This window comes from Rhinichthys klamathensis, unplaced genomic scaffold (assembly GCF_029890125.1).
Source record: "Rhinichthys klamathensis goyatoka isolate OS25496 unplaced genomic scaffold, OSU_Roscu_1.1 h1tg000003l_1, whole genome shotgun sequence".
NCBI lineage: Eukaryota > Metazoa > Chordata > Actinopteri > Cypriniformes > Leuciscidae > Rhinichthys > Rhinichthys klamathensis.
The window spans coordinates 5,250,899-5,276,655 of NW_026606556.1; the positions used below are offsets into that span (position 1 = coordinate 5,250,899).

A 25,757-nucleotide genomic window follows, 5' to 3' on the forward strand; every position below is an offset into this window, starting at 1 on the left:
TCACTTCCGGCACTTGCGCAGACCGAAGCGCCCGCGCCCTCAGATCACTTGGACGTGGCTGTGTTTACAAGAGGTAAAAACGATATAAATACTGTTCGTTTTCTCACACAAACCGCTCGTTTCGTGTCTTAGGCCATCAATGTGTACTTACATTTACGAGTCATTAAATCATGTTTAATTTGGACTTCTCTGTGCATGCTCTTTGAGGTGGTGACCATAGACCTGCATTATATGACTGACAGACAAGAACGGTTTGACCTAAAAATATCAAAATTGAAACTACTGCGGAAACAAAGACACCGACATCTTGGATCCCCTTGAGGTAAGCTAAAACATACCAAAAATTAATTTCAAAGTGGACTATCCCTTTAATTTAACCAACTATGACAGCTTCATTAAAACGGGAAATCAATACAAAAAACGATGGCTCCTAATCTTAATTCCAATAATTACAAATGTTAAATTTTTACTTTCTACTTAGGTTGCATTAATACATTTATTTATCAAACATGATCGCAAACAATATGGTCGAGATTCATGTTTGGATTTATTACAGTTTGACAGAGAGAAGGTTCACTCGCAGATTTAGTAGCTGTAAATCACACACCCGGCCTCGTGAACACAGATTGGCTGTATGACACTTTCACTCTAGCAGAATTTCACAGTGGACAAGGACATCGCTAAACTTACACGTATATGTTTGTCGGTGTTGTCAGATCATCAGCGCTCTTTTGCAGCCCAGAGAAAGCGTGTGCGCATGGTTGCCAGGAAGAGAAGATTAAGTAGAACATTGGACAGAAACCGTGTCCTTTTAAGATAAAAGCTCAGTTTGGGTGATTTATGCTCTTGACATCTGGCAACCTGAAGCAGGAAAGATAGTGGAGGCTCCTTACCAATGCAAGATATCGAGAGAAGCAGATATCATCATCACGATTAAAGCACGATTAATCGTGCAGCCCTATAGTGTATGTTAAAGTTTGGTGGTTGGCCTTTCATGTGCAAAGAGAGCATCACATGTGTCCTTTGAGCTCGGAAAAATATGAGATTCATAGCAGTGCAATGCATATCCAAGATAGACGAAGCAAGAGGATGTGGAATATAAAAATATCATTCAGTACAAAATAGTGTGGATAAAAATAGTTTAGTCAAATTAAAATTGACTTTATATTAGTGTTATAAGTTGAAGTATGAAGTTGTAAGATTTATCACTATGCTAAAGTCAAACTCAAGTGCAGAGCACTATTTGTGTGGGTCGCAGAGTTGCTGCGTATGTAGTGCATTTTGGTGTCTGTCTCAAATGATTAAAAAATCAATTTTTGCAAGAACTGACAGCATTTATTGTTTTGGTGGCAAAGAGAACCTGACAGATGCATTCATCATATATTAATCTTTATTATATCTCTTATTCTCTCCCCCTCTTTCTCCCTTCTTCAGCTGGTTTATGAATTCTTCTTGAGATTCCTAGAGTCACCTGACTTCCAGCCCAATGTTGCCAAAAAATACATCGACCAAAAGTTTGTAATGTCGGTGAGTGTCTTTTCTTCTGATCTATATCTGCATCATGGTTTGTCCTCATCAGCACACAATCAGAGGAATATAAACACTCTATACATACATACATATATATTAGGGGTGTAACGATTCATTCGTTTTCTCGATGCATCGATTACAAATCCTGACGATGCATATGCATCGATCTTGAAACATGTATTTCGAATCGTGAATCGTTTATTTCGGTCAATATTCGATTTAAAATGCTAAGAATCGAATAATTTGCGATTCTATATCGATTCAGTGCTTTAAAACATATAAACATTAAATGACTACATGCGCGAATTAATGAGGCGTTGTGCGGCGTCATTTCGCGTCCTCACAGCTCTCACATACTCGCTGCACTCTTACCATCTTTCACTGGATTTCGCTCGCGCTCGGTCCCATATAGCTCTCATCTACAGATTTTTGAGCAGTCCGTGTTTGAGCTCTCCTCAGGACAGGTGTTCACATGAGCAGATGACAGCTCTCTATCGAGAAAGCAAGCCATCGATAAAGCTGTCATTGCGCGGTCACTGCTATGAAACAACGCGTTCGTTGCGTGGAAACGTCACCGTTATTTTCTTTAAGATAAGATAGGCTACTGAAGTTTTACGGAAATGGGTCATACCCGTCCTGAGCAGTTAAAGTAAAACCCCACTTATTCAAGGGTGCGCATTTATTACATGGAAAGAGAAAACGTATAATAGGTGTCTAAAATGCACACGCTTCCAATTAATCATGAATGATGAATGAAATGTAACTTAATGTCGTTAAACTGAGCTGATGAAATAACTACAACATTAATTACACTGAAATAAGAGCGCGTGGTTTATCCATCAATCAGATGCGCATTAAAGTTGCATTCGTAATCGTTAATATAGCACAAGTAGACAGCCGGCGCGTTTTCTTTCAGAATCACAAGGACAATCAGTCGAGTAGCTATTCCATGAGGAAACGTTAGTTAAGGTTTAGTTGGGAAAGTTCATGGTATTTTTAGTCTCACAATGGAGGATGTTTAATGTACCAGGAACACTTTAAGGTTGTGTATCCATTCCTACAAAATAGTTTGCATGATGAACTAACTATACATTTAAAGCCTTTTTAAATCTTGGTTTACATTTTTACAAATGCTAATTTATAGGCTTTGGAAATATTTTTTATAATAATAGATTCATTAAAAACTAACATGGACTAACGTTAACAATTAGACAAAATGTCGTTTTTTTTTTTCACCCTCTGACCCCCGAAGGCAGCTGTATAATTCACACCCTGACTAAGACCCATAGGGGGAAGCATTTAAATAATCCTATGAATGCATATAAAAAATTAAGAATCGAATCGAATTAATCGAATCGCATCGAATTTTAATGTGAATCGCATTGAATCGAATCTTTCTGAATTTGCAAAAAATCGTTCTTGAATCGAATCGAAAACCTATGAATCGTGAATCGAATCGATTCGCTGCCTACCCAAAGATTCACAGCCCTAATATATATATATATGTATCTATGAAGCTTGACTCACCATTGGGTAGTAAATTTTCTTTTTTACTCACCAGCCTTTACATGGAATCCAAGAACAAAACAAATGAATAAGTTCTATAGCATTATATAATTGTAAATTATTAATATACAGTCTGTAATAAAATAAGAACAGATGATGAAATTACAAGAAATAGCACAAATGAAAACAGCAGAACAAAGATAATGCGTAATGGCAACAACTTCTCATGTAGTCTTACGCCAGATAAAAGAGGACTTATGCTTAACAGAAGCTTGAACGTGTGTGACACGCTAGAACAGACCTCATTGGTTCTTGCACGCCACGCGAGTTGATGTTAAATAAAGGATCAGGCGTAGGATAGCCGATACCGATCAGTTTAAAAAAAATCTTAATCGGCCCGATACCAATCCTTGAGATCAGCTCGGGGCGTCCCTACTTTGTGCACTTTGGTGGACAGATTTTTTTATTATTAATGATAATACTGGTATCTGGAGAGCAGGATTCTGGGCCTAGAATTGTATTGACCTAGCAGTGTTTCAAGAGTGTGATATGGAGTACAACTCACTTGGTATTAGTGGTGCAACGGATAAAAAAACTCACGGTTCGGATTGTTTCTCGGATCAGAGTCACGGATCGGATCATTTTTCGGATCAGCAAAAAAGACAAGACAAATAAACACACGATTTTTGTCTTTTTGTTTATTAACACTTTTAAATTATTAAATTAGAATATATAAAATCAGCTTAAAGTGCACAAGGCATAATATCTTATTTTTAGAGATATTAGGGGGGTTGACTTACCGAAACGGGCCAATCAGGATGCTCTCTGTCTTACATGCGCACACACGCAAGGTCTCTCGCTCTCTCCCTCTCTGCCGTGCGCGCTACACAGTTATGCGCGCAGTATGTTCTGTCTCGCATGTGCGCTCTAGATTCCGGGAGATTTGAACTAATTTGCGGGAGCCGCTATCAATATGCGGGATTTTTATAAGTTCATTTTTTTAGGCCAATTCAGCGCAACTCTGGACTGTCCGGTCAAAATCCGGACGTATGGCCACCCTACTACACACACCGTCACGGTTTTATCCACTAACCTCTTTCCTTCATCATTATATTTGACAGGGAAGCCAAAATGCTCCCATACAGGGGATTTAAATGACGCGGGCGTTCAAGCTCCTCCGTTCCTCCGCTCGCCATGACCACGCTGGGGAGATGTGTGTGTGGACTGAACATGCGTACAAGTTTTTTTTTCTTTTCATAAATCAATCCGCGGATCACGTGTGTGCCGAACCGAAGATATTGATCCGAACGGATCACGGATCAATGATGATCCGTTGCACCACTACTTGGTATGTTTACATACACTTTTTCTTTTTCAAATAAGTCCAATCCGATTTCAGAATCTGAAATGATTGGTTATATGAACCCTAAACACTGCAGTCCGATTCGTTTACATGTATTCTGAGCAAAACTTCAGCGCAGCCACCGGGTTCATAACATGAGAAAGCCACTGGTAATGTCACTGGAACTGCCTTTTGGATTGATGACATATCTAAAATGAAAGCTGAGATTTGTCACAAGAGCTTTTTTAGCATGTATTTAGCTAATATTTTGTCTCATGCTTTATTTTTTCCCCTTTTGATCAGATTATATAAGGTCTACACTAACTGTTTGTTTACAAGTGTTTACAGGTTTGAGCTATCAGTCTGATTATAAACGGATGTATTTGGATGCATGTAAACGTAGCTACTGGGATTGGGTCTGAGAACCCAACTAATGATTGAGCTAATGGATTCGGTTGACCTTATTTCTCTTCAGCTTCTGGAGCTTTTTGACAGTGAAGACCCCAGAGAGCGGGACTTCCTAAAAACCATCCTGCACAGGATCTATGGAAAGTTCCTGGGGCTGAGAGCCTACGTCCGTCGGCAGATCAACAATATATTCTACAGGCAAGCTGTCCTTTGCATATGGTTCCTTCGGCTATCAAAATGTTCTCATTCATAAACTTTTTTTGTAAGAGTAGATGCAGAAACTGTGAGCTCTTAGATGCAAGTCTGTCTTTGAATTAGCCAAGCTTGGCGATTGTGAGAAAACGGGAAGCTCTTCCAGAATTCATCCATTGAGTCGATGTCCTTGATCTCGCACTGTAGGTTTATATACGAGACGGAGCATCACAATGGGATTGCAGAGCTCTTAGAAATCTTAGGAAGGTGAGTGTGACCACTATCAGTGTTGCCATGACAAATCTGAAGTGAGGTCTTTCTCTCTTTGCCGGACTGAAAGAACCTGTCCGTCACATGACCGATCTCATGTTCTTCCCACAGCATAATTAATGGCTTTGCCCTGCCGCTGAAAGAGGAGCACAAAATGTTCCTCATCAGAGTGCTTCTGCCTTTACACAAAGTCAAGTCTCTCAGCGTCTATCACCCACAGGTACGCTTAAGGAAGACTCTTCTGAACATATTTGTTTTGTTGAGGACTTTTATGCTGAAAGGATTGCTTTCACTAAAGTGATTGTGTGAAAAAATTCTACTGTAAAATTTACAGTATTCTCAAAACTTTTAGTAATTGCATTAACCACCGTTAGTTCAAGTCCTAAAATGTGATTGGCTGACTGGCGTTAATCATTTTGTATAACACTGGAATGTTTCTCTGTTTTTATCAGTCCACGTATCATTTTAAGCTTCTATTGGGGAGGAAGAAAAATATGCAAACTCATGGTACTGAATGAAAGACTCTTGGTAACCCGAGGCTGAATAGCACTCTTGCTTGCATGATTTAAAAATAAAGAAATAATTTTTAAAAATACAATTTTATTTGCTTGCATTTGAAAAAAATTCGGAACCAAAAAAATTGGAGACCTTTTTGGCAGCTAATAGTTATTTCAGATTTGAGGTAATGCGTTCAGTTCAATCATTTCTCTTCATGTCTGACATTAGACCAAGGGCAAGTAGGAAAGCTTTACACTACAGCAACTAAGGGGCGTTGGTTTAGTTCCACACCATGAGGATGCACCTTTTTTCTAACAAGCTCTTACATTTCTTTCTTCGCAGTGATATTTGAAAGTGAAACACCCATGAATTTTGCATAACCACATGTGAAAGAATTCATATTTTCCAGTTTAGTGCTTCATCCAGCATATCGCCCTCCCCTGCCTCACTGTATCCATAGTTTATAAGTATTAGAGGTTATGATGTTTTGCACAATGTATTAATAGAATTAGGAATAGCAGTGGCTCAATGTTAGTCATCCTATTCATAGATTTCATGTGACGTCACACAGTGGAGCGGCCGCCATTTGTAGGACCGAATTGCAACATGCCGTCTATCTGCTGTGCTGTAAACTGTGATAACAGCAAATCACAAAGATATGTTGAGAAATTAACGTTGACCTGGAAATTTATATAAAAGTAAAATTAGCAAATTACAGGTTAGCTAGCTAAATTAAAACATGTAGTTTACAATTGGAACACGTATTCTCTATACAACCTTATTCTAGACCGCTATCTATATTTACATTATAACCTTAGTTATACGTTTGGCTGAATTATGTTGTTGTTACCTGCTTCAGTATGCTAAACTACAGCTCACTGTTTCTGCCTTAATGCATTTTTTAAATTAATAGATTATTAGCTAACTGCATGATTTATATACATTGCTGAAATGCATAACTCGGACACTCTAAATTGTAATGTAGACACATGCATTTTCTAAAAAAGCTGCTTTGATTGTGAAAAGCGCCATACAAATAAATGAGAATTGAAAATAAAGGTGTCCAAACGTCACTGATAATACAAGAGATATGTGCTTTACAACATTATTAGCAATTCAGTTCAGCGATGCTTTTATGTTCAGCGATTACTGGTGTAACGTTAATATTGCTTGATTAACAGAGTGCCACTTACCCTTCCTGTTATCAAGAAAATTTTCTTCATGGGGGCATTTAATACAACACTAAATCATAAATCAGATATACCTGTACAATAACATTACGATGTCCAGCAATCAATGTAAATAGTCCATTGAATTTAATTTGTTGTTTAATGACATTCAACATCCGACTATATTACATATGTACTTTGATGGTCCAGTGGCGGAACTTTTGCCAAGCGTGTCAGAGGTTCTGGGTTCTAATCCGCCCTCGTACCCTTTTTTATTAAAAAACCCTTATTAAAATCGATTGTGTTTATCAGTGGTTGTATATCAGTCAGGAACACATTTGTGTGCATTTTATTTTGTGATTTCATTAAAGCGCGCGTCCGTGTGAAGACTGTGCGGTGTGCGCGAGTCACGAGAGAACACTGTTTCTGCACCACTGATCCAGAGTCAACAAGCACTTTGATCACTTGATTTAAAAAACAACACATTTCAGCGTGCTAGATCACCTCTTATTTTACTTTTATTTATGTGTATTGGTACATCCGTGCCGCGAGATGTTTCAAAAGTGGTGGGGACATGGAGAGGGATTGTGGACGAGGTAACGTTAGATGTAAATGTCAGCAAACGTAAAATTTGGCAAGTTTTTACTAGACTTTAGTGGAGTCAGCAGTTCGTTTAACAGTAAATACGGATCTATACCTAAAGTATCTATTTTATTTAAATACCGTTGCTTTTCATCTGTGCTATTTAAGTGTGCAACATCTTTCCGATCACCAGGGAGAGATTATGCGATTTAACGCAATGGTCCTAAAGATGGCGGCCACAACAAAAAAGTCACGTGACTGAAACCCATGAATTGTGTTCTTTTTGGGGGGGAAAGTAATTTTCTGTGCTTTCAGCTGGCCTACTGTGTGGTGCAGTTTTTGGAAAAGGACAGCAGCCTCACTGAACCTGTAAGATTTACAGCATTGGCAACTGCACCGTTTTCTGTCACTAAGTATTTTTCTGTATAAATTCTTTATTCATGGTGAACTTGAACTTAACTGGTGCAAAGATGACTCTCTCAGCCTTGTGTCTTCCTCTTCGGCATCAGGTGATTATGGGCCTGCTGAAGTTCTGGCCTAAGACCCACAGTCCTAAGGAGGTGATGTTTCTGAATGAACTGGAGGAAATCTTGGATGTCATTGAGCCCTCAGAGTTTGTTAAAGTCATGGAGCCTCTGTTTAGACAGCTGGCCAAGTGTGTATCAAGTCCACACTTCCAGGTATGAAAGCACTGATCTCGTTCTATCACTGAACATTGGGCATCATTTACATAATCTTTTACATATCGTCGATGTCGGGCAGAAACCTTGTATCTCCTTATTTCATCTCTCTTTTTTTTCCATAAATCATTACTATTGGTAACCCTTTACGTCTGTCTGTGGGTTTTGCAAGTATTTAACCAATTAACCCTTGTGCATCCGTATGGACATTTTAGTTTTTTTATCACTTTGCCCGTGTTAATGCTAACTGCATAAAATTTGGCACAGGTGTGTATTTTTATTGGGATTTTATTGGACTATTTCACCCCCATTTCCTTTAAAAAAATCTATTATGCACTAGGTACACAAAATAGTTCCTCTCAGCGCCTTTTGGACAAAAATGTCCGCAGTGAAATCCATTAAAACTGCTATTTTTAATCCCAGGGCCATTTAACTATAAAATGATGCAGTCTTTAAGAGGCTTTCATTCCGTTGGCAAGGCTTCAAAATTAAAATTTTTACTATTTTTTTACCAGATGGTGCCATTTTTCCAGGTTTGGCCTATAAAGCAAATACTCGCTTTATTCCTGTTTTCTGCTTCGGCATATTATAGAGCCATTCGGATAAATTATGCAGCGATAATTGTGTGGGTGTGTTGGTATGGATGTCTGAGTGTGGCTTTTATGTGTGTAATAAAAAAATGTGTGTGTGTGTGCTTGTAACATTTGAGAGAGAAAAACTCAACTGCAAATCTAAAATCCAACCACTGTGTGACCAGTGGAGTTTTGCTGGCATCTAATGGGGAAAATCTGTTACTGCACCCAAACAATATCTTACCGAAAGCTCATTTTTTGAGATATCATCCTCAAATTTGGACAACTTGCTTAGATTTATGGCTTTGAATTTCTATAAGTTGTAGAGTTCAACATGTTTCATAAAATATACATGTTATATAATATAATGTTCATAAATCATTTTCATAAACTTTAAACCTATATACTTTTTTTTATTATTATTATTATTTTTTTTTTTTACTTTTTACAATTTTTTACTTCAGCAATAATCTGCCAAGGGTCTTCTTTAAAATGAGACCCAACTTAAATCTGTGCTCCGAAGCTTGAGTTTTTTGACACAATTTTTTTGTCCACTATTGGACAAAATGGACATTTTTTTAATTGATTCACAAGGGTTAAAAGTATTTGGAGCTTGTGACTAAACCTCGTAACTCCATTGGATCCTCAAACTGTCAGTCAAACCTCATAACTTCGCCCACCTCTATCGTGAATGAAGAGCCGCACACAGTTTGGAGCATCTCTGCTTGTTTGCAAGAGTAAATAAAGACCTGGTTCTTTGAATACGTAGTGTTTTTATTACTCATGAAACACTATATATAAAGGCTAATGTTTAATGTATTTGAGGAGCGGAGAAGACAATTTTAGCATTTGTCGTCGAATATCATATGCAAAGCAAAGCTCGTCTTTAGTAACATAAGATTTTGGCCAAATGACCGAAAAAGCTTAAGTGTCCACATAGCCACAGTAAACTTTATTATCTGTAAGTTGCTGGAAACATACTGAGATGCACTTACTGCATACTTATTCATTAGACTTTATTGTCCACCTTAGTGGAAATTTGTCTATGACTTCTCTGAACAGATATGCATCAGTGACACCACAGTTAAAATTACATTAAAATACACACAGTTAAGAGTATGACACTACCACCATAAACATACAACAACAGAAAATGGAAAGCAGCGCAGCCGACTGAAATAAGGTAGGTTTCGACCTACAATAAACACAAAAAATTAAGTTCCTGTATGGCATGGGGAATAATAGATGTTCCGGCTCGCCCTTGGGACCCTAAATCTAATGATGGACAAAACGCGTACGAATTTCGCTGGTCAAAAACCTCCATTTGAGCTTGATTTTGATTAAATGTTCATAACAATGACACATGCAAATGTCTGAAACCCATAATAAAGACACAATATTAACTTTGACAATGTGGTGTTTAAATAAAAAAAAAATTAAAGAGCGTTTTTTTCAGTTCTTAAAAAGTAGCATTTTTGGAGATACAAGGTTTCCACCCGAAAGCGACGATATGCAATAATATAAAAAGAGAGTACTAGCATATGCATGTGGAGTTTTGTAGCATGTTTGAGTCATTGATCTGTAATGTCATGTGTGTTCCAGGTTGCTGAAAGAGCATTGTATTACTGGAACAATGAGTACATCATGAGCCTGATCAGCGACAACGCTGCCAAGATCCTCCCCATCATGTTTCCCGCTCTCTACAAGAACTCCAAGAGCCACTGGAACAAGTACAGCCACACTTTGACAGATTGTGTACAGTCACAATCTGTTTGTTTTTTCCAATAAGACATATCTTTGAATGAATGAACACCTGAAGGAAAGAACGTTCTGTTCAAATGTCTGGAGTAATAATGCGGTGCTTTCTCCTGCAGGACAATCCACGGGCTTATCTACAACGCTCTTAAGCTCTTTATGGAGATGAACCAGAAGCTGTTTGATGACTGCACTCAGCAGTACAAGGCTGAGAAGCAGAAGTAAGTGAACGAGGCAAGAAAGAGAGAATATGAGGCGAAAAAAGGTGTAAAGATTGTAAAAGGCTTGTTTGAGAAGGTCTTGTCAGCAGTTGTCATTTACTGTCTCAAATCCTAGTGAACTACAAAGAGAGAGACAGCATTTTGGGCATCGAACATGCCCAGAGATGATGTCTAGGTAGGCAGTTCTCTAGATTTTGAGACTCAGTGGCTGTCTTTGTTCTCTAAGCAGAATTACTAAGCAAGCTGGTTGTGTTGAGCTAAGCTTGTGGCAACCATATGGATCCACATAATATACATACGAGTTATTTTCTCTGACATATCCTTAACTCTTTGTTGTTTTCCTGTTCTTCCCTAGAGAGAAGTACAAACTTAAGGAACGGGAAGAAATGTGGCATAAAATTGAAGAACTAGCGAAACAGAACCCTCAGGTAAACACCCTCCGCTGCACACACACTGAATTGTATAATGACTTCTCAAGTAACACTGAAGACTTGAGTAATGACTGCTGAAAATTCAGCTTTGCCAACACAGGAATACATTACTAAAATATTTAAATAGATAAGTTATTTTTACGGCATTTTTGATCTAACTATAATGCAGCCTTGGTGAGCATAAGAGAAAATACTGACTGACCCAAAACTTTTGAATGGTAGTGTACACAGATACAGTCAAATAGGACACAATCAAACTGTCAGTAGCTATGTTTTCATCCAAAGTTGTGAATTTAACTCAAAATTTGAACATCGCATAAAACATTTGCGAATAAAGCACCGTTTCCTTCCAGCGAGCCGAAGAGAACAACATCGTCACTTCCGGATAAACTGGCGCTAAGTCAATAAGACCATCTCTGGCTAAATATCATTAAGATAAATGGAAGTTATTAAATACAGAGGCTTCTCCTACTGCAGCAACTTTCAAATTTTTTAAAGCAACACTATGGAACTTTTCAACCTTCATAATATATTTCCAAGACCCTTGTGATGGTACATCGACTTACAATAGGTTAAATGACACGTCTGCCATAGCCTGACGTGGTCTGTATCGCTTTTACTCGCACTATGTAACTTTGGGTTTCGGGTAGTAACCCAAGCACAAAAAGAACTACAAAACTCGACTGCTTTACGGCATACGTCACTTCCCCCACCACTTCCTCGAATTGTCTGTGGCCTGGGAGTCTCCCGCATATTGATAGCGTCTCCCTGATGCCCGCAAATTAGTTAAAATCTGCCGGAATCTAGAGCGCGCGAGCGAGACAGAACATACTGCGCGCTAGGGCTGTTTTCGACTAAGGATTTTCATAGTCGAATCTGATTCGTTAGATTTTGCCGTAGTCGACTGATAGTCGAACCTTTTTTTTTTTTTTAGATAGCTGCTAGACGTTCGGTTGAATAACTGTTCGTCTGTTATAGGACAACTCGCTCTACGTTTATTTAAAATGAACAGGAAGACAACTAGAAGTGAATGTGCTTTCCATTAAATGAATCCTTAAAAAAAAAAAAAAAAAGTTGCAATGAACGTGCTTTGTTTTAAATAAATCACACACAGTAAACAAAACCTTAACGCGCAAACTGCGAGCCGGTGCGGTGAGACGTAGCCTACATGCTCGGGCAGATTCGGCTTGAAGTCGTTCATCCTCAGATGCGGTGTCGCGCGCTGTTACCAAAAAAGCTGTGCACACAACCAAGCGAAATGGGGTCTTGCGCACCCAACACGTCATTTTTTGCCGTCCGCACCTTCGCGCTCGTGCGGACGCGTCGAGTATAAGCAAGGCTTTACTCCGTGTCAGCGCGCGCTCTGATCGGTAAAGGGGCACAGACCTCTCCCGAATCATCCCCAGCACTCAGCCTCCGATCGCACCACTAACTCCGGCTCCGCTTCCCTCGTAAGATGATATTAGTATTTAAACATTCTCTATGATAAAAAATGTTTGTAAAAAATATTTGAATAGCACGGTTTTGGCGGTTATAGAGTTCTAATTACGGTGTTCAACTATAACCGTCGGTCTCACGGTTATATAATAACCGTCACACCCCTAGTTACATAACACCCTACTATTCGACTATGAGGTTCACAGTCGAATCAGACCTCTCCGAATCGAATCGTCGACTATTAGAAGTCAGCCCTACTGCACGCACAACATGCATAGCGCGAGCACGGCAGAGAGGGAGAGAGCGAGAGACCTTGCGAGTGTGCCTCACGAAAGCTAGTCAACCCGCCACCCCCCCGTCAACAATCCAGTCACCAAGATATACCTCCCTCAAATGACTTCTTGCAGGTTGGGATGTCTGCCATTGTTGATTCCAAAGCCGGTGCTGGATAAACAGCGAGCGTGCGCGTGCGCGTGCGACAGTAGGCAGTCCCTCCAGAAAAACGCGATTATGCGATCGCTGAATTCAATGCATAATCAGCCAAAGTCCGCATATTTATGCGGGGGTCGCATTTTTTCAAATACTCCGCAATTTCGCCGCATAAATTGCTGATTTCCGCGCAAAATATGCGGGGCTTGCATGATTTCATAATCCCCGCATTATAAAAAGTCACATATATCTTAGCAGAAATTTGGAAAATGTTGCGTTTGCTTCACACGAGAGCAGCTGTTTCCCCCTGTTGCCATGGGAACGTTATGAAGTGACGTAATTACGTGACGTGAACATCATCGAAAAGCTGTAAAACAGGAGCACACTTTATTTTTAAATATTTCATTTATTCATTTTTACTGAAGTTGTAGCATATTCCTCTAGTAAAGCTACAGAACTGGTTTGACTCATCAATGTTTTGTAAGTTTGATGTGTTTATTAAGGTCTTGTAACGCGTTGTGTCGGGAAGAAAAATAGGGATAGCTCACAGCTGAAGTTATTGGAGAGGCCAGACAGACTCACGGAGGCGATTGGCATCTCACAACTCGCACTTTATTCCCAAATCGAACTCGTATAACTGTCTGTCACACGTTCTACCGTCCACATCGTTACTTAATAAACAAAATAAGTTAAAAGAAGTAGCATCAAACAGAAATTACCCGCACACATGGGGTGTTTGAGGCGCACATACTGCAGACAGTTAGACAGGGAGCGCGCAACTCTTAAAGGGGCCACACCTTATTTCCACTCGTTACAGTCTGAAATAAAACAAGATGAGAAATTAAATATTTCCAGCACTTTCTGTGATGTAGTTGTGCTTGCTTATCATAGGAAGTAATAAGAAAGGACTCTTTACATTAAGGTAGTAGCCTAGTGAGAACAGGGTGTTGGGGAATCACTTTTTTTTCTCTTTTTCATCAAACCACAATTTTTGCAAGTTCCCGCAATTTCGTCGCAAAAAATTGCATAAATATCCCGCATATTCCATCGCATTTTTAAAGAAAACGGGCCACGTAATCAAGGATTTTTGCCCGCAACAATCACAAAAAAACTCAGCGTTTTTCTGGAAGGACTGAGTAGGCTGCGGTGGGCTAAATTATTTACGACAGCGGTAATGGACAATTCCGCTTCCAACCTGTAGGGCGACCGAAGAGGAAAAGTTCCTTGGTGGTGTTGCTTTAAATGATATTTAGCCAGAGATGGTCTTATTGACTTAGCGCCAGTTTATCCGGAAGTGACGATTTTGTTCTCTTCGGGTCGCTGGAAGGAAACGGTGCAGACGAAACACAATAAACGCAGTCATGTTATCATGCTTTCTGAGGCGTATGCTGCTGTTTGGGAGCGCAGTCGTGTAAGACAGGTCTGGGAGGGAATTATACTGAACCACTTAGACGACATGAGACTTTGCCATTTCAGAATGATCACAACAGCATTTCAGATGCTGTGCAACAAGATCGCTCCTCAGTTATGCTGTCCCATCGCGCAAATTCTGACTTTTTTGATGCACATTATGGAATATATTCGGCAAATGTGTTTCCATCATAGTTTATGCATTGGTTATGTCATGTTATCGGATAAAAAAAATGTATCCGGACTCAATTGAGTGCATACGTTTTTGAATGCACATTTTTAGAGTTTATGCGCTTCCAACAGGTTTTTTTTTTATGCGATATCTCAAAATGCGCGCAAAAATAGGTGGATGGAAGCATAGCTAGTGAAGTCATATGTTATAGGAGAAAATTGAGAAATTAATTTATGATCAGATGCACAAGCTTTGTGTGCAGCTAATTTTGTACGTATCCTAATTAAAATGAATCAACTCCAAACTACTCCTGACGAGTATAATTACCACCACTCGTCTCTCTCTGTGCTCTGAGGGCAAACACAAAAAGAACCCACGATTTAATCAGGATGTGATGAGGAATCCTGTGAATGTGTGTTTATCAACCTCAAGTTTTTGATTTTCACAGAGTACAAAGGTTCAGCTGCGGCCCGGTCTGGCTCAGGAGGAGGTGAGTCACGTATTTCTGTAACGGTATCGTTATTATGCATTCATCTTACTCTTTGGGTTACTTTCATCTTTCCTTTCAAGTTCTGTTTAGATGTAGGGTGGGTGGTATGAACAAAAAAAATCCAGTATCACAGTCTTTGCTGGAAACTCAACACAAATGGTTCATATTTTAATAACCATGCAGTTATGTCTATTTTTGCATAATCCAGTAAATTGAACAAGATGCTTACTGCAGAACCAAATGATGTCAAGTGACCGCTTCCCCTCTCTGCGCTTAATGGGTGGAGCTCAACCTAATTAGGTTTAGGAATAGGGTGAAGCTCCACCCATTCACTCTGCAGTGAGCAGCCTCTCAAACTTTAACCTGTTAACTGTCACCCCCCTTTTTTTGAATATACATGAAAATGCACATTTCGAACTTAAATGGTTGTAATTCAAGAATGCTTTGGAATATAGACGTAAGATTGGTCTCGTTTTAAAGAAGACATTTGGCAGATTTTTGTAGAAGTGAAATAAATTAAGAAAGTGAAACAGAAAAAAAGTTATAGAAGTTTGAGTTTATGAAAATGTACAAAGTAAAAAATTGTATTATTCATATTTTATATATAATATATACACTCACCGGCCACTTTATTAGGTACACCTGTCCAACTGCTCGTTAACACTTAATTTCTAAGCAGCCAATCACATGGCGGCAACTCAGTGCATTTAGGCATGTAGACATGGTCAAGACAATCTCCTGCAGTTCAAACCGAGCATCAGTATGGGGAAGAAAGGTGATTTGAGTGACTTTGAACGTGGCATGATTGTTGGTGCCAGAAGGGCTGGTCTGAGTATTTCAGAAACTGCTAATCTACTGGGATTTTCACGCACAACCATCTCTAGGGTTTACAGAGAATGGTCCGAAAAAGAAAAAACATCCAGTGAGCGGCAGTTCTGTGGGCGGAAATGCCTTGTTGATGCCAGAGGTCAGAGGAGAATGGCCAGACTGGTTCGAGCTGATAGAAGGGCAACAGTGACTGAAATAACCACTCGTTACAACCGAGGTATGCAGCAAAGCATTAGTGAAGCCACAACACGCACAACCTTGAGGCGGATGGGCTACAACAGCAGAAGACCCCACCGGGTACCACTCATCTCCACTACAAATAGGAAAAAGAGGCTACAATTTGCAAGAGCTCACCAAAATTGAACAGTTGAAGACTGGAAAAATGTTGCCTGGTCTGATGAGTCTCGATTTCTGTTGAGACATTCAGATGTTAGAGTCAGAATTTGGCGTAAACAGAATGAGAACATGGAACCATCATGCCTTGTTACCACTGTGCAGGCTGGTGGTGGTGGTGTAATGGTGTGGGGGATGTTTTCCTGGCACACTTTAGGCCCCTTAGTGCCAATTGGGCATCGTTTAAATGCCACGGCCTACCTGAGCATTGTTTCTGACCATGTCCATCCCTTTATGGCCACCATGTACCCATCCTCTGATGGCTACTTCCACCATGTCACAAAGCTCTAATCATTTCAAATTGGTTTCTTGAACATGACAATGAGTTCACTGTACTAAAATGGCCTCCACAGTCACCAGATCCCAAAAGAGCATCTTTGGGATGTGGTGGAACGGGAGATTCGCATCATGGATGTGCAGCCGACAAATCTGCGGCAACTGTGTGATGCCATCATGTCAATATGGACCAAACTCCCTGAGGAATGCTTCCAGCACCTTGTTGAATCTATGCCACGAAGAATTGAGGCAGTTCTGAAGGCAAAAGGGGGTCCAACCCGTTACTAGCATGGGGTACCTAATAAAGTGGCCGGTGAGTGTATATTTTTAAAACCTGGGCGACTCTAAAACTGCAAAAAGTCAAAGCCAAAAATCTGAACAAGTTGTGTTTCAAATTTTAGGTTGATATCTCAAAAAATGAGCTTTCAGTGAGAGTGTGTGTGGACGCAGTACCGAACACTTCCACTAGGGCACAGCCAGACTCCATTACTGCCCATATAAGGGTGCCTCCATTTCTGTATGTGTTTTGAGTGATATGAACCCTTATTTCCAAAATTTTCATACAATTTATGAAGTAGACATCCTATTCAGAAGTAGTATGGGAAGTTTGGCAGATTTTGATATGAATTCAACCTCTAAGAAACACACAAAAAGAACAAATATGTGCATTATAGCTCGCTGCCACCTCACAAATGGTGAATCTATAATTTTTTTCTTTATATTTAAAAACATTTCAGACCTTTTTTCTAAAATAATTGAATGGATGCTGTCTTTAGAACTCTTGGCATGACAGGGTTCCCGCGGATCCTTAAAAAGTCTTAAAAAGTCTTAAATTAGATTTTTAAAATTTAAGACCATAAAAAGTCTTATAAAGTCTTATTTTTACTTATGAAAGGTCTTAAATTTTAGATGACACTTTGACTTAGACATATCTAAAAGCTTTTCCAAATTAAAACTATCTAATTAGCGTACGTATTTTTATTTATTTATTATTCTATCTTTGTGGATTTGCTCGTTCACGTGACATTTCGCGTCACTCGCGAGTCGCGGCAGCATAACTGTCTCCTGCACGCGAGAGGAGAGAAGGAGAAGAAAGGTCGTTACTGTCAGTTCAGTCGTAAGTTCATTCTTTATGTGCGTATGGTGTGCGATGTGTATTGTCTATTATGATATTGTAATCATTGTTTTAACGATGTACGAGGCACTGCGAGCTGACATCGCATTTGTCTCGTGCTTTCACTGCGTGATGTGTGCAGTGTAACTGTTATGTCCCCAAATTAATTTTTGTCTTATATTTATATCATATTATGTTCTTATATTAGAATATCACATCAGAAAGAGTGCCGTTTTCCCGTGCACGATTCCAAGTGTGATATTTATGTTATACAACTGTTAAATTAACAATAAGTTAACATTGAAACTACTTTTTAGACACAATATTGTTAATATGGTTTGTTTTCCCTTTATTTCGCCGACTATAATTTCAAAATGAAACCGTAGCAGAGTCTCAATGCAACCGACAGCGATGATTTCTTGACTGAAATCCGCGTTTTGAACGAATCACTTGCTTTTTACCGAATGAATCAGCCGTTTGAACGAATCGGTTGAATGAATGACTCCCTCAACTCACTTATTAAGACAGTGATTTGCCGCTGCGGTTTCATATTTAAAGTACCCTTTAAATAAAATGTTAAAATTAGAAATCATTTCATATTTAAATATTGAATATTGATTTAAAAATATATATCTCATAGCTTAATTTTTGCAGTTGTAAATGGAGTGTAAATATATTAATGCCACTTCTGATGCTGCTTCTGTCACCTCTGCACTGCAAAGATGGATTTTGATTGAATGATTTAATTTGACTGGTAACAGTGGTACTGTATGATTATTATATAATTAAGTATTATTGTATAATTACTGTATAATTTAATTTGAATGATAGTATTTGACATTAAAGGTGATGCATAACTCTAAATAAGTTTAGAAAAAATGTCCATATATAGGTGAAAATGCCCCTGAAAAAAACAATTTAAGGTGGCAAATGTTGCCTCTTAATCAAAATATTAATTTCTGTCACTGCTGTGAACCGACCACTGCATAGAATATGAAAAATATGAATATCTTCGTGAGTCAGCAAGGCACCAGCACAAAAACACAATCAGTAAAATATTACGTTTTAAAAATGTAATAGATTTGGGCCCACCCACCCGTGACAACACCCATTAATAATACATTTCTTGTTCTCCCATGTAAATAACGTAAAGCAGTCCTGCCCAGCCGAGCACATGTATGTGTAGGTCTGAACTAGCTTCATTAATGTGTAAATGGCATGTGTGTGTGCAGTATATGATGTATAATGAAGGAGGGATGCCATTGTACTCGATGGAGACCGAGACCCCCACAGCCGAGGACATCCAGCTGCTGAAGAAGACTGTGGAATCAGAAGCCTCACAGGTACAACCAAACACTTGCAGATCTTCACAGCAACAAAAAAGCCTGTGCAGTGGATTGGTGGGTATCGACATGCGAGTTTGTTCTAGAGCATGAGTGCCAAACTCATTTCTAGCTAGAGCGCAATACACGCTCTTTTGGGGCTAATATGGTACTTAATTTTGACAATGCGATGCTGCTTTAATAAATAATATTGGGGAAAAACAAAAACATGCTTTTGGCTGGATACATTTTCAGCTTTAACATAAGCCAACTGAAACTGAACATTAACACAAATGAAAGAAACTACAGCTTATTTAGATTACAGGTTTGCTTTTCGGTACAACAGCATCAAATAAGTGTAAATGTATTATATTTAAAGGGTTAGTTCACCCAAAAATGAAAAAATTGTCATCATTTACTCACTCTCATGTCGTTCCAAACCCGTAAGACTTTGCTCTTCTTCAGAACACAATTGAAGGTCTATTTGATGAAATCTGAGAGCTTTCTGTCCCTCCGGTGACAGTTACGCAACTACCACTTTGATGCTTCAAAAAGAGATTGTAAAACTAATCCATATGAATTGAGCGGTTTAGTCAATTTTTTGAAGAGACACGATCGCTTTATATGATGAACAGATAGGCTTTTATTCACATATAAAGATTCATCAGCGAACATAAACAAATCACGAGAATAAACCTCATCGGTTCTTGCTGAAGCTCAAACGTGCTGTGTAAAACGAGAATGAACCTCATTGGTTCTCACACGTCAAGCAAACATGCTTGAGCTTCCATTTATCACAACTGATGTGTGAATTGATAAATGTTTATGTGAATAAAAGCCTAAATTCAATCTGTTAATCATAAAAAAGCGATCGAGTCTCTCCAGAAGATTTGGACTAAACCGCTCGATTCATATGGATTAGTTTTACGATCTCTTTATGAACTTTTTAAAGTGTCAAAGCGGTAGTTGCGTAGCTGTCAATGGAGGGACCGAGATCTCTCAGATTTCATCAAAAATATCTTCATTTGTGTTCCCAAGATGAAGGAAAGTCTTTGGAATGAACTGGTGTATACTTTGGGCATTAGTCTGGCACTGTCTCAGGAATATAACTCTTTTCTTTTTTCAGGGGATGAAAGAAATCAAGAAAGACAAGGTTTTGATGAGGCGAAAGTCTGAGCTGCCGCAGGACGTCTACACTATTAAAGCCCTGGAATCTCACAAGCGAGCGGAGGAGTACCTGACGGCCAACCAAGAAGCCCTCTGACGCGGGCGCGCCGGCACCCTCCACCGCGCCTAAACTGTTCCTCTCGTCTTGGTCCAAAATTGTCGCCTGCTGTAACCCACCTCTCTATTCCTCTGCCTATATCCCTCACTGTTGGAAAGCCCCGTCTGCAAAAGTCCAGTCCACAGAGCAGTGGAGAGCTCCCATGCACTCTTCCTCATCTCCCCAACTCTTTCCCCCATCCATAGATGCTGATCCGCGCACCGAACAAGCGACCGCTGGGTTGGTAGAAAGCAGTGTGGGTTACAGATAATCAAAGTATGCTCTTGTTGTGGTTGCTTTGTTTTTCTCTCCACACTTTATGTTGCCCACTTTATGCCGTCTCCATTTGTCCGCATGTTCCCTATCCCGTTTTTACCGCTGCTTGAGAGCTTCTTCTGTTTTCCCATCACTGCCTCTGCGGATCTGTCGTGTCTGCAATGAAGGGGCCACACTTAACTAAACGAATCATGTTACTGGAGATATGGAGATGGAAACCCTGTGCTGGATTTTAGATGGCATGGATGGGAGCCAAACGGGAGTGAATCAGGGTTATTCTTGATGTCATACAAAGAACTAACTAGTGAAACTTGTTTCTTACAAAACAAGCTTTGAGATTTCAACTCGCATGGGATTGTGAATCTGATTCAGATGCTTTCCTAGACAGGTCTTTGTTTCTCCAGGGACCTGGTGCTGTAAATGTTTCAGGTCGTCGTCATCTGAAGTCATTTTTGACCACACATTAGGAGGAGATTGACCTAGTGATTGTGTTAATGATCATGATCAACAACAACAACAAAAAAGTAAGGGAGCTTTGTGGAAGCAATCACCTCTATATCCACCACCAGCAGAGCGCTTGATAAAAATGCTGTAAAAGTAGTATACAGTCCGTTTACAGTCGCATATAAGAATGTGATCTAAACGCATGCACCAATGGCCTCTTGGTCCACACTCCACTTATCTTTGTATGCATCTATTTTAGTTTCATTTTTAGACTTGTACCTCTTGAACAGATTCCCATGAAATCGCAATGTGCTTTTTTTCACCTCCTAGCTTTTGTAAGTTGTCTTGTTTTGCTTCATAGGTTTCTGGGATTTATAAAAACTAGACGAGAACGAAAAACAAACTCCCGTTAAACCTTTAAAAACGACAACCGTTCAAAATCGGGAACTACCGTCCTGTCCAGGATTGTCTTATTTCGTTGTTGTTTTCACTTTAAAGCGCCAAAGCAATATTTTTTCCATATTAGAACGGTAAAGAAAAACATTTACTGATCTAGTGTACGATCAAGCGCTATACAATCCTCCTTATAGGACTATATACTTAAAGAGAAAAGATACTCGCTTACCTGTCCAGGCTTAATATATGGAAAAGCGACAGCTTGCAATTGCGACTACTTGTGTACTGTATATTGTCATGTATATTGCTTACGATTGTACCCTTGCCCTTCAGTATTCCCTCTTTCTGCCCCAACTTCATCTTTTCTTTAGTTCTGTTTGCTTGTATGACTTCATTCTGATGCATGATGTCCCCTCTCTGTTGTAAAGGTCTGTCCCGTGAAGTGTCACTTTGATCATTCCAATAGTGAGGGAACATTTACTCCTCCTACGGGCTGCTGGACAACGCTACACTTTGTCGCTATCCAGTGTGCAGCTCACGCTGTAATTCGCTCCTTGTGAGTTCAAGCTGCTACACTTTTTCCATCGTTCCAAACGTGTGCATATGTTTCGACTCGTGCTATTACAGCCTATAGTATGCAGTGCAGAGGTGAAGTCTTTAAATCATTAGCTGTTTGCAGTGTCGTTACATCACCTCAGCCGATCAGTGTACGTACGGGAATGACTTGTCCATGCAATCAAGAGCATGAATTGCCAACCTAGCTGCCTCTAAATAGACCAAAACATTCCAGAAACAATCAGAGGCAACTTCACTCTTGAACGCAGCTTGATTCCTGCCTCGGTGCAGTTTGACAGGCCCGTGTTCAGCTTGTCCGGCAGCAACAACAAACCGAGGGAAATTAAGAAAGTATGGGTCTCTCCACACTCGCCCTTTCCCTCCTCTCCCAGCCCTCCTTCCCAAGTCTGACACTAATCGACTTAAGCTGCTTTCCAGGTCATATGTACATATGTTGTACTTTAATTAGGTTGAGCATTACATAGTATGAAAGTCATATTTTGTACAGATGTTCATGTATGTACAGAACAACAATAAAGAAACACAAAAGACGTGACGGCCATTTGTGTTGCTCAAGCCATGTGAAATACATAAAGGATTAGTCACTCATTGCACATTGTCAATCAGATTAATGATTTTTTTTGTGACTTAAACGGCACATAACTGAGATGCACCATTACATGTTTATACTGTCATACAAAAGCAACCACTGAATCTTGCCAAACTTCACTTTACAAAAACGTAATCAAGCTAAAGAACATACTGCATAATTAACACAACTGCCTTGGAGCAAGGCTGAAATATGTCTGGGTGTTTTCAGGACAATTTTTTCCAAACTGTAACTGAATAATCGGGACACTTGCTGTGCCAAAGTTCAAAGCAATTAAAAGGTAAACTATTGAATTTCCACTTTAAGAATTCCACAGTTGGTATAAACCACAGCTAGGGTGATAAATGTGCCTTTTGGTTTGTTTGAGATGAGCAAATGTCAGAAGGTCCTTTAACGCTTATGCAGTACGAGAAGTGTCGAGGCTTCACTTGCGCTCCAGTCTCAGGCCTGCAGAGCTTTGTCTGGTCTGAAGCGTTTGCTGGACCATGTCCTTCCACTGGTCGTCCGAGATCTCCTGGGCCCAGGCAGGGATTCCCAGTGTCGGCAGATTGATGGCCGCCATGGTCCTTTTCACCAGCTCAACGTGATCTGTGAACACAAACAAGAACATTTCAAATATATCGGTACCACGTTGGTTAATTGGTTGATATTAGCACTTATTAAATGCATGCATCTATATATTAGTGTAATATAATGGATATTTTAAAGTACTCATTTATTTAGATTACCTTTGCCGTCATCTAATGATCACTTTATGTCTTCTAAAACACTAACAATTAAATTAATCATTTGACAGCCCTAATTTAATCACGATTAATCATATCCAAAATAAAAGTTTTTTACATAATATATGTGGGTGCACTGTGTATAATTATTTTGTATATATATATATAAACACACACATGCATGTATATTTAAGAAAAAAATATTATTTATATATAAAATATTTATATTTATATATAATATAAATTATATATAAATCTATATACAGTATATACATGAAAATATTTCTTAAATATATACAAGCATGTGTGTGTATTTATATATATAAAATAATTATGCACAGTGCACCCACATATATTATGTAAAAAAAAAACTTTTATTTTGGATGTGATTAATCACGATTCATCATTTGACAGCCCTAATATTAAATAATATAATTTAAGGGGAAACATTTTTAAATATTTTTTCATGCTGTACAACATTATAATGGTGTGATGGCTAAATTCACTTGAAGTATTACATTTTAGTGTTTTATTTGACATTTATTTAAGAAAAATAGTGTTGAATTTAAATACTGGATATTTATAGGGCATAACATGAAAGCAAACTGTATTTTAGACTAATAACATGCATACTTTAGCCAAGGTTTAATCATCATTCCACCTGTTAATTCCAAAATTGCACTTGTGTATATTACTAATATTTTAGTAATAAGTTAAATCAACCGTTTTGTGTACTGCTAGTATTAATTTGTATAACGCCAATTTAAAAATGTTATTTGAATAGTGATTTTCACAATACACATTGTTTCAAAGCAGCTTTACAGAAAATCATGATGTTAATGTTTATACGATTCATGTCTTATAATCTCATTAGGCAGATTAGAGCTGTGCAATAATGTAGTTTACATTTTGTGATTATAAAAGCAATCATGCAGTTGAGATTTACCATATGAAATATCCTGCTTTTTGCGAGTGTACTGTATGTATACGGATAGAGTTGGTTATATATTCAACTTTATAAACATAACCATTATGGATGACTTCATTCCTTAACTTTATTTTTTAAGGCCAGCTGCATTGATTAAGGTGATGAGATTTTAGTCCAACGCACTGACAGAGGAGTAATGAAACAATAAGTGACATGATGACAGTATATCAGTGTTGTGACCCAAATGTAAAGTCAGTTCTCACGCGTACCTGCATCCATGGGAATGGACACTTGGCTTCTACAGGCAGCCGCTCCTTCAGGATCCTCCTCTTCATCGCTGTCAGGAGGAGGCTGGGGAAGGAACAGACCCATGGCCTGCAAAATGTGGACGGAGACAGTTCAAATCAAATGTATTGAAACCAAGAAATAAGTGTGTAAAACCAACCACACTTGCTGCCCAGAAAGATGAGGCACCCTAAAGACCTCTCCTGTACCTCTATTCTGTCCTGGACCTCCTGGAGCTGCTCTGCAGCGGTCGCCTCGTCGGCAGGCTCTGTGTGTGAGCTGTTCATCCCGTCTGGGTCTTGATTCAGAGGCTGGTAATAGTACCCAGCACTGTCCTCGTCTCCAGCATTGTCCTCGTCCTCCTCCATGTCCTCCCCGCTCCACTCCTCCGGCACTGCGGTGTCTAAAGGCCGGTCCTGCACCACATCCTCCTCGGAGTTCGGTAAGATTCTCTCGGGACCCATCTCTCGGGCCCTCGCCACTTCCATTCACTGGCTGCTAACACACACAGACGCGTGTGAGAGAAAATAATGTGTTGTATGGAGTTAAACATTCACCTGTTAATGTAAGCTTAAGGCTATACAATCCTGCTAGGTCATATACACTTACAATTCCAGGGAATTAACTAATGAATGCGACTGTTCACCATGCAGAAAATGATCTCTGGTCATTTTCTGTTACCTGTTTTCTTCTGTCGAGCTCTTTTATCCAAATGTTTTGAGCAGATGTATGTGAATCTGGAGAGCTGTTGTTTGCTTCCGGTCCTGCGCAGAAGCAGAACTGCGCATTGATTGCGTCATGATACACCGACGAGCTAGCTAAGCGATTACATGTGTACATAAAAATAAATAAATAAAGGTGTACATAAAAATACCAGATTTAATGTTGTTGTTGTTGTTCATTTTGAGGCTTCATAATTTATTTACATTATTAATCCGTGTTTATTCTTCTTTGTTCGTAACTGTATCTATTCATATTCAAAAATGAATATGTAAATGTTTAAAGTAATATAAATATATTAAATCTTTTGAGTAAAAAAGATTGAGTAAAACCCTGTCAGACTCAGTTGTGTGAAGAATTACTGTCTTCTGTTGCTTTTAATTATTATTATTTTTTTTAAAATATTATTTTTCTTTTTTATATTATTGCCATCCAGTGCTGTTTAACATACTTGCAAGTATCAATAAAATATCACAAGTAAATCAATAAAAAAAACTATTAAATGCAGCTAATTTTAAAAAATGCAA

General features: G+C 39.0%; 2 protein-coding genes across 6 annotated transcripts in view; one reads left to right on the forward strand and one right to left on the reverse strand.

Moving 5' to 3' along the window:
- ppp2r5d (protein phosphatase 2, regulatory subunit B', delta) overlaps window positions 1–20,390 on the forward strand; it is a 57,605-nt gene extending 37,215 nt beyond the window's left edge. Inside the window, exons 6-18 of one of the 2 annotated variants that reach the window (XM_056249982.1) lie at window positions 1,435–1,527; window positions 4,854–4,984; window positions 5,186–5,245; window positions 5,360–5,468; window positions 7,813–7,866; window positions 8,007–8,177; window positions 10,352–10,479; window positions 10,624–10,725; window positions 10,841–10,900; window positions 11,081–11,153; window positions 15,053–15,094; window positions 18,938–19,048; window positions 20,154–20,390. In XM_056249982.1, coding sequence (XP_056105957.1) covers window positions 1,435–1,527; window positions 4,854–4,984; window positions 5,186–5,245; window positions 5,360–5,468; window positions 7,813–7,866; window positions 8,007–8,177; window positions 10,352–10,479; window positions 10,624–10,725; window positions 10,841–10,900; window positions 11,081–11,153; window positions 15,053–15,094; window positions 18,938–19,048; window positions 20,154–20,291 — 1,272 coding nt within the window. In that variant the 3' untranslated portion in view covers window positions 20,292–20,390. The remainder of the gene's footprint in view (window positions 1–1,434; window positions 1,528–4,853; window positions 4,985–5,185; window positions 5,246–5,359; window positions 5,469–7,812; window positions 7,867–8,006; window positions 8,178–10,351; window positions 10,480–10,623; window positions 10,726–10,840; window positions 10,901–11,080; window positions 11,154–15,052; window positions 15,095–18,937; window positions 19,049–20,153) is intronic. The other variant, XM_056249976.1, reaches the window with a different exon arrangement.
- A 2,011-nt stretch (window positions 20,391–22,401) lies between these two features.
- mea1 (male-enhanced antigen 1) lies at window positions 22,402–25,313 on the reverse strand. Of its 4 annotated transcripts, none has more exons than XM_056250018.1 (4): window positions 25,192–25,313; window positions 24,720–25,005; window positions 24,495–24,600; window positions 22,402–23,160 (listed from the first exon to the last, which is right to left on the reverse strand). In XM_056250018.1, exons 2-4 carry the CDS (start codon window positions 24,996–24,998, stop codon window positions 22,997–22,999), a joined length of 549 nt encoding a protein of 182 aa, XP_056105993.1. In that variant the 5' UTR covers window positions 24,999–25,005; window positions 25,192–25,313; the 3' UTR covers window positions 22,402–22,996. The 4 variants fall into 4 exon arrangements, with proteins under 4 accessions (XP_056105993.1, XP_056106003.1, XP_056106013.1 ...); XM_056250028.1 differs by having other exon boundaries at window positions 24,720–25,008; window positions 25,192–25,306; XM_056250038.1 differs by having other exon boundaries at window positions 25,120–25,274.
- Between the last annotated feature and the right edge of the window lie 444 nt (window positions 25,314–25,757).

What these genes read in the sequence shown, in the direction of transcription:
- mea1 (XM_056250018.1), bottom strand. Translation starts at nt 24,998, where the DNA reads ATGGAAGTGGCGAGGGCCCGAGAGATGGGTCCCGAGAGAATCTTACCG. An exon ending in AGGTCCAGGACAGAATAGAG is followed by an intron (nt 24,601 to 24,719) that starts GTACAGGAGAGG and finishes CACATTTTGCAG; the next exon opens with GCCATGGGTCTGTTCCTTCC. An exon ending in GTCCATTCCCATGGATGCAG is followed by an intron (nt 23,161 to 24,494) that starts GTACGCGTGAGA and finishes TTGTGTTCACAG; the next exon opens with ATCACGTTGAGCTGGTGAAA.